This window comes from Poromitra crassiceps (genome assembly GCF_964638095.1).
Source record: "Poromitra crassiceps genome assembly, chromosome: 7".
Taxonomy (NCBI): Eukaryota; Metazoa; Chordata; class Actinopteri; order Beryciformes; family Melamphaidae; genus Poromitra; species Poromitra crassiceps.
In genome coordinates this window covers 12,447,962-12,461,033 of record NC_139628.1, presented here as the reverse complement: position 1 = coordinate 12,461,033, position 13,072 = coordinate 12,447,962, and the positions used below count along the sequence as shown (strand labels likewise).

Below are 13,072 nucleotides of genomic sequence, written 5' to 3'. Positions count from 1 at the left end.
TTGTCATGCAGTAAGAGTGCCCTCTAGGGGTTGAAACCCACTTTCGCAGTTGGGTCTACCAAGAGGCTGATCTCCGGTTCATGTTCATCAAGACCGCCCCTCACAGCACCAAAGCAACCACAACTTGTTGGCCCTTTTCACAGCAACCAACCATGTTGATGTTGCGTTGACTTCCTTATTTATCACCAAAGGTTGCTGTGAAAAGGGTCTCCAGATGTAACGTTCTACAGTTGACCTATAGTCAGTGATTGAGTTGGGTTGTTATAACTATTGTGCTGTTAGCGTAGATTATTTTAGTGTAAATGTGTGGATTTATAGTATTTGGTATAATGATTTTAGACAGTTTAGAGTTAGACACACTATGACCATGTTGCTAATGCAGCTAGCGCTAGCTAACTACTAGTTCATAGATGTAATGTAATGTTACAACCAAGGAGCTGGAATAAAACGGACACATATTTCCAGAACCAATCACTCAGTCCAACGTCCTTGCTGAATCCCCTCCAAGCTACAGGCCATGTCGAAGCAACCATGAGGCGTTATTATGAAACCCACAGCACTGGCGGAGAGTGTCCTCTGCTACATGTGACTGTGGTGGGGACTTGTGATTTGTGAGGGCGGGGACAGAGCGAGGTGAAAAAGGCCACGTCAGATGTTCAAATAGAATGGAAAAACACCACAATGTTATGTGACTGAATAGGCTACAAATCATAAGTTCCAGCAAAAACCCATTAAGAACTTTCAAGTTTGGCACCTCCCTCCTCGGTCCTGTCCTCCCTGTGGAACCCTAACGTCACTGTTTATTACTATGTGTGATGCTTTAATATCTATAAATACAGATGCAAGCTCTGATCTGCTCCTTTTAGGGTGCACCTGCTGCTGCCCTGCAGTTTATCTCTTAAGGTCCTTACGCACGCACTGTTGGTTTTTTCATAGTGCGATTAATTGTTGCCCGTCAATAAGATTTTTTGAACCTATATCAGTGAATGTTTCTTTTTTCCCCAGACAAGGGTAAATTTGTCAGATATTCACTTTCAACGTGAACACATCTGTTGCTGTGATTGACAGGTGGGTCAAAATTTGCATTGCATTTTCGTGCTGTGTATTTGCATCGCTCTTGGTGTGTAAACAGTCTTTAGTATGATGTCCACCCAAAGGTGGACAGAGCAGGGTTGGGCCCTTCTGCAGTTGCTACTGATGGCATCTCTCTCTGGGGCAGAGGAGCCGGTGTGTCGGCTGATAGGGGAGCTGGAGATCCCCCAGCTGTCTAAGAATGGAGACATTATTTTGGGTGGACTCTTCCCTTTCCACAGCAGCTGGAAAGACAGACATGACACCTACATGTACAGACCACCACCACTACAGTGCACAAGGTAAATCACACTGTAGCAAGCTGCTTGACATAAGTAAGATAGAAGATTAGAAGAGCTGGGTAGATATAAAAAATGTATTAAAAAATGTTATCACACTGAGTTGTGAAATAAGAAATATTTACTGATATAGTTTCACTTTTGTTTCATTTCAAGGACATACTGGGTATACAGTAACACCAACAATGTTTAACTGCCTGTGTCAAGGCTGGTTTTCTCAGGTTTCCAGGTTGCTCAGGCTATGCTCTTTGCCATTGAGGAGATTAACAACAGCACAGACTTGCTGCCTGGCATCTTTCTGGGCTACACGATATATGATGGATGTAGCAACAGTGCAAGAGGAATAAGGGTGGCACTGGCCTTGGCTAATGGTAATGAGGATATATCCACAGCCTCCAAGGCACCCTGCACCAGACCGGCCCAAGTGCTGGCCATTATAGGACCGGACTCCTCCTCTCCTTCCATGGCTGTATCCACTGTCATTGGACCTTTTCACATCCCATTGGTGGGTAGTTTCCCCCCCCCCTTCACCTAATGTATAACATGTACTGTAATGGACCTTGGCCACAGTTTGATCAATTCATTTCGTTTTATTTCCTCAATAATACAATAATTATTATTCTGCAATTTGTCCGACTGCTCACAGTAAAAGCAGTTTTAAGATGATTAATGCTAATGTGCTCTGAGTTTTGTGTACATTGTTTTAGAATTTGCATCCTCATCTTGTGAATCTCATTCCTTTCTACTCCCTAGATCAGCCACTGGGCCACCTGTGCTTGTCTCAGTGACAAAGTCCGGTACCCATCCTTCCTCAGAACAATACCCAGTGACTTCCACCAGAGTAGAGGTCTGGCCCAGTTGGTAAAGCACTTTGACTGGACTTGGGTCGGGGCAATTAGGAGCAATAATGATTATGGCAATAATGGCATGGCCATATTCACAGAGACGGCCCAAAAGCTGGGCATCTGTCTAGAGTACTCTGTATCCATCTTTAGAACAGATCCACCAGAAAAAATACAGGCAATAATTGAAATGATCAAGGCTTCCACTTCCAAGGTGATTGTCACTTTCCTCGTCGCCCCTGATTTGGAAATACTAATACATGAGATGGCCAACCACAACCTGACTGGGTACCAGTGGGTCGGCACTGAGGCCTGGATCATTACCCCTTACTTTGCAACTATGAATGGACACCACATCCTGGATGGTGCTACAGGGCTGACCATGCCCAAGGCCCATGTTACAGGCATGAGAGAGTTCATCTTGGATTTAAAGTCACTCAATTCATCTACTGATAATGAATTGTTCACAGAATTCTGGGAGACAATCTTTGATTGTAGGTTCAAGCAGATGAAGGGCTCAGAGGGGAATCAGAGATACTGTACAGGCTCTGAAGATCTGTCAGGGCAGCAAAACATTTTCACTGATATGTCAAACATGCCCTACTTCGCCAATGTCTATAAAGGAGTGTATGCTGTGGCTCATGCTCTACATAGTATTCTTGGCTGTAAAGAAATGTGTGACAATAAGGTACAGCCAGATCCATTCACAGTGAGTTGGTATTGTTTATTACATTGTTGCATGTCCATCATTCTGCAGAGCAAGAATGAGGTGGTTTACATTGAATGGAATAAGTAAAGTATTATCTATCTGCTTAGATTTTGCAGCACATAAAAAAGGTTCAGTTCAAGACAAAGGAGGGGGAGGACGTTTACTTTGATGAGAACGGAGACCCAGCAGCAAAGTATGAAATCATAAACTGGCAGCCGGACGAAAATGGCAATGTGGAGTTTGTCGTCGTTGGTCTTTACGACGCATCTTTACCTGCAGAAAAACAGCTAAATCTGCACACTAAGTCCTTAATTTGGGCACAGAACTCAGAGCAGGTTAATACCATATATGATCATTGATGGATTCTTAGGAGATTATTGCATTCTAATGTCGATTTGATCAGAATTCCAAATGGTAACTTGTAAAGACAACAGCATATCAAAGTGTATCTCATAGTGCTTGTTTGTTCATGCAGGTGCCTGTGTCAGTGTGCAGTGAGAGCTGTCCCCCAGGAACCCGTAAGGTCCTCCAGAGAGGAAAGCCGGTCTGCTGCTATGACTGTATACCATGTGCTGAGGGAGAAGTCAGTAACACCACAGGTACTCTAGTATTATTTAATGGATCAGAGGATAACGCCTGTAAATTCAATATCAGCAAATAAATATTCAAATATAATAGCAGTATTTATATGTTTATATGCAGTACACTTCAAGGTAAAAATGTAGTTAATCATCGGTGCATTTGAATATGAAATTTGGGAGTACTGTGAAGTCTTGTTCTGATTTATAGAACATGGCTGAGTAGCAAAAACGTGTAAATTAGTTGTAGATAACGAACAACTAATTAGTTATTATTCAGGGTTTCAGGGTCAGGAGGCTGGAACCTATCCAAGCATACAGGCGTGGACTGCATAATCGGGCACGTTGGGCAAATGCCCGGTGGCCTGGCCTGGCCTGGCCTTGCCTGGCCTGCAAAAAAAAAAGACTCACTGAACAGCAGGCCAGGCGCCGCCTACTGGTTTACTAGTGGTTTTATTACTTTATTAGTTAGTCTGAAGTAATAATTACACTTCAGGGTTAAAGTGGGTGCATCTCATTGTAAAATTGGACTCGGCCCAAATTGGGCTTCAAACGGCCCTAATTGGGCTTCAAACGGCCCAAATCTGGCTTCAAACGACCCAAATTGGGCTTCAAACGGCCCAAATCTGGCTTCAAACGACTCAAATTGGGCTTAAAACGGCCCAAATTGGGCTGCAAACGTCCCAAATTGGGCTTCAGACGGCCCAAATTTTTTGCCGCACGCATGTCGGCCCGTATCGGCCTGGCCTGCTTGGTATCTAATGCCCGGCCTGAATTATGATCCCAGTCCGCCCCTGCAAGCATACATTTGGTGTAAAAGTCTGAATCAATTAACTACATCAATAGGTAGTGTACATTCTCCATCCTTATAGTCAAATATACACTATTCCTTGCATGACAAAGACGATCACACTTGGCCTAGCACCACAACTTTATGTTCTCCCAAAAATGAAAATTCAGTCATTATCTACCCACCACCATCAATCATACATACATCCATACATCCATACATACATTACATACATACATACATACATACATACATACATACATACATACATACATAATACATACATACATACATACATACATACATACATACATACATAAATAAAAGGAGGAAATGGACAGGTTTTTTTATTGAGGCTCTTGCAAAGCCTTTTTTTGGGGGGGTCAATGTGGCTCTTGACATGCTCAACTGTGCATGACTGACTGTCTAGTTTTTAGACAGGCCCGGTTTTACAGGGGTGCAAAAGCACGCATTGCACCCTTATTTTAATTATTTGCATGCTCAGTTGAAAAGAGTGGTACTTTTTTTTTTTTTTTTGTATAAATGCTGCAGCTGCACACTTGAATTATAATTGTTGTTTTTCTTTGTTCTTTGATGTGAATTTATGGCTTTTTGGCACCTACATGTAACCTTTTTAAGGTTCAGTAAAGCACTAGAAATATTCTTGCTTGGCTGGTATACTTGAAATGATGGTAAAATGCATTATTTGTAGTAAAATAACATGTCAATATTTTGGGGGTCGGCCCGTGCATGTCCCGACCCAGCAAAATCTGGCCCTCTGGTATCGAGGACATTTTTTTGTGGTCCTCTCTATCATCAAAGTTCCTGGGTTACGGCATGACAATATTTGTTCGGCCCCCAGCAACAATCTGGGTTTCTCATGTGGCCCCCCATGAAAAATAATTGCCCACCCCTGATCTAGCCTCTTAAATTGGTTCTCAAAGTGAACCAGATTCATGCATTTTAGTTTAAAATGTACAAATTTTTCTTACAGGGGGCATGGCCCCCCGAACCCCACAAGAGGGTCCAAGCAAGGTCTACCCACCACAATCTCTCCAAATCCTGTAGGAAACATAGTTATTAGTATTTTCTTTGTTCTTAAAAATATACATTGCCTGTGTTTTGCAATATGGATATTGTTTTATTTATAATTCAATTGAGCAGTGGGCCTTATAAGAATGTTTATTTGTATTATTTCAATTGTCACACTCATGGATACATATTTGAGGTTTGTTTATTAATTGGGAAAAGGACCACTGGAACAAATGCCGTGAACATGAGCTGGCTACTTTTTCAATCTGACTGGCTACTCAAAAGTTTGGGGAACTCTCTCTTAAAGTGGCTGTTAGTTTACATATAGTTGGTAACAAACTGCAGGAGCTTAAAGGGGGACTTACCCCCCAGATATGTAACAAAACGGTGATTTGAAAAAACCTATGGAAAAAAACAAGAAATGACATATACTTTTGTCTATACTATACTCTTTGGCTGTGCTCAGCTCAGGAATTTTTTTCGGAAATCGACGCCATTACAGTTTTCCCACCGCCTCGAAAATAATTTATATGAGAGCTGCAATATCTTTATAAATATCAACAACTAGCCAATGCTGGTGGCCTGTATGGAAACAGCGTTGCTCAAAATGGTTGAAAGTTATATCAATTTGGTACGAACTGTGGCGAACTAGAAAATTAATTATTTTTCTGCATGTATGTGTATGTGGCGTCTGTATCTATCGCTAAAAGAGCATAGTGACGCGAGGCTCGTTACCGCAGCACACTGCACAATAGGACAAACCCCCCGCTCTGGGGTAACACAATGCGAGATTTCTCCACGTCATTCCCTCGTCCAACTTGCGATATACCGCGCCATGAAATCCGTTTTTAATTTTCGTTTGGAGGCTTTTCGTGATTCTTGTTAAAAGTTGTGCAAAAGTTTTCCTCTCAGCGCAGAGCTGCAGGCTGCATTCTCCCCCTCCCTCCCTCCTCCCAGACCCCGGCTGGCGAAACAGCCTCCTGCATGGGGCGCTCTGTAACCCTCACGGAGCAACAACAAACAAACACAGACAGAAATAGCTGGTGTGCGATTTTTCTGCTCAATCAGTGTCTGAGATTGGATACAGGATTGCGGGAATCCCGCATCTGTTTGCGAAGGTGCGACTGGACAGGACGCTTTTCACAGACAGGGGCACAGCGTCAGTGAGGCTGCAGTAGCTGAGTAGCCTGCTATAGTCGGAGCGAGGTGAGTGTCACTTCACCATGCCTTCTCCGAGTCCTCCCCGTCGAAAGTGAAGCGACAGAGAAAGAAAGGACGAGAGAGAGGGGAAAGGTTCCGTGCGCTGCAGGCAGAGGGGGGGAGAGAGAGAGAGAGAGACAAGTGCACTGGCTGCGCTATAGGCTACACTCTCCATTCACAAACTGCACTGGTCTCTGTGACCGCGATGGCGCTCCAAGGATTAAATTATTATTACTCTCTTGCCTTTCATGACACAACTTTAAAACGTAGATAGATAGTAAAAAAAACACATATTTAGGAAAAGTCATGGACAGGCAGGGTCATATCTTTTATTGAAATAGAGTTACATGCATTGAAAATATCAAAACGGTCCCACTGACCACAGTGGCGGTTCTAGTGTCAACAACTGGTCAAGTGACACAAACAGCCAATGAGCTGTGTGTATTGTAGCACCATATTGGTAGGAAAATGCTTGTGACATCATGGGAATAGGCTTGGAGTTGTGAGGAGCCGAAAGGGTACAGGGGGAGTAGGGGAGTAACTATCTTGAAATCCCATAGTCTTTGGTTCATCGTGACGTCACGACGTATCAAATATCCCATTCATTTTAGGGCACAAAAAAAGCAGTGTTCCACCCATAGAGGGCACTTATGCCAGTTACGCTGCTGAAAAATGATACAAATGGTAAAATGGCAACAGTTTGGTCTCAAATGTGAAAATTTTGACCAGCATTCTTCACACACCACCCCCAAAGTCATATATTGGTTAAAAGCTGAAAAAAAGTGTTTTGGGGGTTAGTTACACTTTAAAGTTATAACTCATCAAGGCCAACAGCCAGTCCCTCCAGGATTTCTCCTCCAGTTTTTTTGTGATTATTGCGATCATAAATGTTCGATTTTGCAGCGGCTTTTCTCAAAATTTGCAATGCAATTCGTGACATTTTATGTGAATTTTTTAGCTAAAGTTGCGGGAACTGGCAAAAATTGCGGAGTTGCAGAAAAATTCTGATTTTATTTTTAATTTTTTTATTAAAAAAAGTATTGTCCTCCTTCATCATTTCTCTTCTCCTTTCTTCCTCATCCTCAATGATGCTATTATCACTTTGCCTTTTCTCATACTTTTTGCTTAGTGCTTCATATTTTTCCTCTTATCCTTATTTCCTCTTCATGCCTTCCCTGTCCTCCTCATCCCTTGTTCCTTGTTAAATTTTCAAACTACTAGACCCGGAGCTAAATATATAATTGTAATTGTGCATCCTTTGATCTTCTGAAAAGGAAGTTTGAATTGCCTGGCAGGAACTGGCTCACATTCCTGCAAATCAGAAATTATGTTCGATCGAAGATTCATACCTTTGAAGCCCTCCCAAATGAACCTGCTTTTTTCGATGTTTTGCCGGGCCCTCACTCCACCTCATCTCAAGATGTGTGTGTCTGTTTGATGACTGTACCATGGCCTCTACTGAGAGGATTAGAGAAGCATGGCAGGAGGAACTCTGTACTGATTTATCTGACATTATATGGGAAGGAGTCTGTCGGTTGTACAACTCTACTCAGTCAATAGCAGACACCAGCTGATCCAATTTAAAGTTGCTCACCGTCTCCACTACTAAGCAGAAATTACACAAGATCTTCCCTACTGTATCACCACTCTGTGAAAGGTGTCAAGCCCTACAAAATAACCCTTCAGCCGGAGGCAGAACTCACCATCTTCGGCTGCTCTGAGTCTTCTCTGAACTTCCCTACAGCTGTGCAACAGTCTCTGACACAGGGGACAACTGAAACTCATCAAGAAGGAATGGAAGTCCCCCTCTTCACCCTCCGTTCAATTGGATTTGACCTCTGTTATACGAATGGAGAGACTTACGTTCCTGAGGTCCAACTCACTTAAGAAATTCTCTGCTATTTGGAACCCGCTTCTAGCCTACTTCGTTGAGGTTGGGGGGGACGGGTGATTCGCCTGGCTGGTTTCTCATGGACCCCGTGTGGGATTCCGGGCACAATACCTCTTACATGCATATAAGCACCTTACGCGACTCGTAGCACGACGTAATACTGAATGTTGATAATATTTTATTTTCATTCGTTTTTTTGTGTCTTGAGCTTGTGAGTTTGTCTTGTACGTATGTTGTTCAAAAAAGGTGAAAATAAAATATTGGAAAAAAAAGTGTCACGGCCAGTGCTTCTAGCATTAACAGTAACAAACGTTAATACTATGGCTGCATACTATATAGTATACAAACGTGTATACTATATGCCGACAACCCGCAATGCAGAGCCCACAAGCAGATCCAGCTGAGCGAGCTGAGCGGTGCAGCATGTCGGTGGACTGGCTTTAGCTCCTGCACGGCTCCAGCACGGTGGGCTCCAGCCCTAACCCCTAACCCCTAACCCCTAACCCCTAACCCTACCGGGCTGTCGGCTTTGCAGGTTGTCGGCATAGTGAGTGGACCCAAATACCATTCCATGATAACAGATGAATCGATCTTTCCATTGAACTTGGAAATTCTAAAGAAACAATAGCTATGGTTTTCTTTGACTAAGATAAGACTATAATACTCAGACTTTTAGTCGACTAAAACTTGACTAAATAACAACAGGATGAGGTTGACTAAATATGATGAAAACTAAGGACATTTGACACGGGGCTAAGACTAATAATAAAAAAAAAGCAAACAAAATTGACGCCGACCTGGCCTGCTGCCACCACTGTGGGGAAATAAGGGAGCTAGTCAGGAAATCTAATATCTGTTTTGATTTTAACCTGTAGATTCCATCACCTGTGAGCGATGCCATCCTGAATTCTGGTCAAACGAGAAAAGAGATGACTGTGAAAAGAAGGACACAGAGTTTCTATCATATGAAGAGATTATGGGAGCACTGCTCGCGGCGGCGTCCCTGTTAGGAACTGGCATGACTGCTATGGTGGCTTTCATCTTCTTCAGATACAGGAACAGCCCCATAGTCAAGGCCAACAACTCTGAGCTGAGCTTCCTGCTGCTCTTCTCCCTGTCCCTGTGTTTCCTGTGTTCTCTGACCTTCATCGGCCGGCCCTCTGAGTGGTCCTGCATGCTGCGACACACAGCATTTGGGATTACCTTTGTCCTCTGCATGTCTTGTGTTCTGGGGAAAACTATAGTCGTGTTACTGGCCTTCAGGGCTACACTTCCAGGGAGTAATATCATGAAATGGTTTGGCCCTGCTCAGCAGAGACTCAGTGTTCTGGCTTTCACTCTCATACAGGTCCTGATTTGCATACTTTGGCTAACTATCTCTCCTCCTTTTCCTTTCAAGAATTTTAAACATTTTAAAGACAAACTCATCTTAGAATGTGCATTAGGCTCAGCTTTAGGCTTCTGGGCTGTGTTGGGGTATATAGGAGTCCTGGCTATGTTATGTTTCTTTCTGGCTTTTTTGGCTCGGAAACTTCCTGATAATTTCAATGAAGCCAAATTCATCACCTTCAGCATGCTGATATTCTGTGCGGTCTGGATCACCTTTATCCCTGCATATGTCAGCTCTCCAGGGAAGTTCAGTGTTGCTGTGGAGATATTTGCAATTCTGGCCTCCAGTTTTGCACTGCTAATCTGTATTTTTATTCCAAAATGTTACATAATCTTATTGAAGCCAGAAAAGAACACAAAAAAGAACATGATGGGTAAAATGCCATCAAAATCATCATGACGAGTGAATATAATAAGCATAGAATGACAATAACTTGTTTCAATAAAAACACATTTAATTCATGAATGCAATAGGGTACTATTATAATTAGCTGTGGTGACTGTCATTGATATTGGTCATTTTAACAGTACTAGGCATCTCACGCGCCACGCGCGCTCAATTCCTAGGCTCGCTCGCCTGCCTTGCAGCTTGCATACGCAGCTCAGCCGTTTCGCGGCCTCACCCGCAGCTGGGCTGCTGCATGGCCTCGCCTGCTCTATTGGCGAGGCCGCGTAGCGGCTGAGCTGCGTATGCGAGCTGCAGGGCGGGCGAGCCCAGGAATCGAGCGCACGAGATGCCTAGTTGTTTTGAAAAGTGCTATACAAATAAAGTTATTATTATAAAGTTATTATTAATCCCAATCATTGATACAGTACACTGCCCCCCTGTGGCTAAAAATGGAGGCCAGCTCTATTGCAAACTCCTCCCTGTCAGCAATGCTATTTTCTAAGCTAGAGATGCCTGGGGCTTAGGGGGACCAAATTTTAAGGGGGACAAAATGTCCCCATGTCCCCCTGCTTCCGGCGCCCCTGTTAGTAGCTATAGATTACTGCAGGGATGATGTATATTTTGTTGGCTTAACCAACAATCACCACCATGTTGGATCATATGGGGAAATGGTTATGGGGTTTTAGAATGGTGAATTTGCTTAAATGCATAAATGATGTCTGTGGTTAACAAAGGTTTATGAAACTGCGGCCTTTTTGTCAGCACGATAATCTTCACAAACGTGGACAACTTGTATGACTTTTGATGCGTAAATGCATTTTTTTCATGCGATTTTCAGAAATCATTTCAAAGATCATAAAAATGGGCCTCGTTTGTGAAGATTATCGTGTTGAGACAAAGGACGCAGTTTCATAAACTTCTATTGACCACAGACCTTATTTGATGCATTAAGCGAAATCCACATTGTAAAACCCCATAGCCTTTTCCATAGGCGATTATAGACCTTCCAAACAGGGGTTGCACCACCCAGAAGTAAATAATACTCCGGTAGGGGGGTCTCCAGGGGGGGTTGGGCCCCGCCTGGATAAATAAATGTTGTAAATTTTAAAAGAAAATGCATTAATCTGGGGCACTCTGAGAGCAAAATGAAGAGGCTAGTAGATATGAAGAACTACACACATCACATTAATATCCTCTTCACTATGCTGTGGCTTTACAATGATGAAAAAATAATTATTATATAAGCAGGTGTTTGCAGTCAACTACTTGAAATTAATATGTGGCAGTCAAAATCTATTTGTGGTGCTCAAAATCTATTGTGGTGTACCTCCACAAATAGATAACTGTATAGGAGACACTGAATGTTATAGTAGGATATGACAACACATTCTCCAACAACATATCACAATATGCTGAATGACACTTACAGTAGATGCAACTTTACCCAAGCTGCAGTCAGGTCACATGTGATGTCTCGATCTGTTCTCACACTACTGTCTGGAGAAATGACAGTTCAATCTAAGCAGAGGTGGAGCTTTCAAACTGCCAAATTGTGACAGGCGCAGCCTGCGTGGTTGTCACTGTCACCGGTGGTCCACCGCCGCTTCCCCCCTCTTCTTCGTCGTCCGAACTGAGAACAATGTTGCTGCTGCTGCCGGCTGCTGCTGAGGTGACCGGCATGGTGTTAATGTTGCAGTCATGTTTCTCTGTATCAGTCCTAGTTTTCTTAGAGAAAAATCGGTCGAGAGTTTGGTTGACCCTTTTAGCCATGTTAAATATCTCTGTCTCGTCTGTCTCTGTATGTTTCCTTTGTTGACACGCTGTCGCTGACGTCTGACGCAAGCACGTAGTAGCACGTAGTACCACGACCAGCGCGCATCACGTGAGCTGAGTTGAGACGTCAAGTACAGATTTATTTTCTTCAGAAACACAATGAATCGAGAAATTGCATTGAATAATGTCGAATACAACGACATATAGATATCTACAACACATGATATATATAATATATTCGATTAGATTTGGTTTAAATCGTTTATGTAAAAAAAAAAAATCATCTGGCCACTAGGGGTTGCACGTGCAGCCAGTGCACCAACGTATAATCGCCCATGGCCTTTTCCCCTTATGATCAAACATGCTACTTCCTGACTCATTCCTGCGGTTCTCCATTTTCCCACCAAAAAATGTTGCAGTGTTACAGTTTAGGGGTGTTGGAATATGTAGTTTTTGGTTCAATTCAGTTCGGGATAGGTAAGCTAAACCTTCCTTCAGAGCAGCTTCAGTTCAGACGGTCCTCCACAAACGATCCAGCCAAATTTTCTGGAATTATCATAAATTGAGCCCACAGTGTGCAATGGTTTAGGCACTGTAAACAGCTTTATTTAGCTACTCGCTAATAGAGATGAAATGATATGAACATTTCATATTACGATTATAGTGACAAAAATTATCACAGTTATCAGTATTTATAGAGCGAATTTTATTAGATCGTTTATGTTCCTTTTTAGACACCACTGACAACCAGTTTGGGTTTAAAGCCAAGCATGGCACAGAGACTTTTGCATATATGCACTGAAATAAGTGATTGATATGTATAAAGGTAAGAACTCCTCTGGTTTGGTGGGCTTTGATGCCTCTAAGGCTAAGCCAGGCATTCGATAGAGTCAACCATCAGAAGCTGTTTTTAAAGATGAGAGAGAGTGGTGTGCTTATAGCATTATTAGAATCTTGGCATTCTGGTATGCCAACAAGACCATGCAGATCAGATGGGGTAATTTGGCCTCTGCACCTTTTGGGGTGGGGAACGACGTCTGGCAGGGGGGACTTCTTTCCCCTGTCCTCTTTAATTTTTACATGAATGACCTCTCTGTACAGCTCAGTAGC

The 13,072-nt window shown here is 42.9% G+C and overlaps 1 protein-coding gene across 1 annotated transcript; it reads left to right on the top strand.

The window, feature by feature from the left end:
• Positions 1-1,140: 1,140 nt before the first annotated feature.
• Positions 1,141-10,201, top strand: LOC310779410 (extracellular calcium-sensing receptor-like; the record flags this gene model as incomplete). Its single annotated transcript, XM_083639945.1, has 6 exons — positions 1,141-1,373; positions 1,578-1,875; positions 2,124-2,921; positions 3,029-3,256; positions 3,397-3,520; positions 9,288-10,201. The coding sequence occupies 6 exons, from the start codon at positions 1,141-1,143 to the stop codon at positions 10,199-10,201; spliced, it is 2,595 nt and encodes an 864-aa protein (XP_083496071.1).
• Between the last annotated feature and the right edge of the window lie 2,871 nt (positions 10,202-13,072).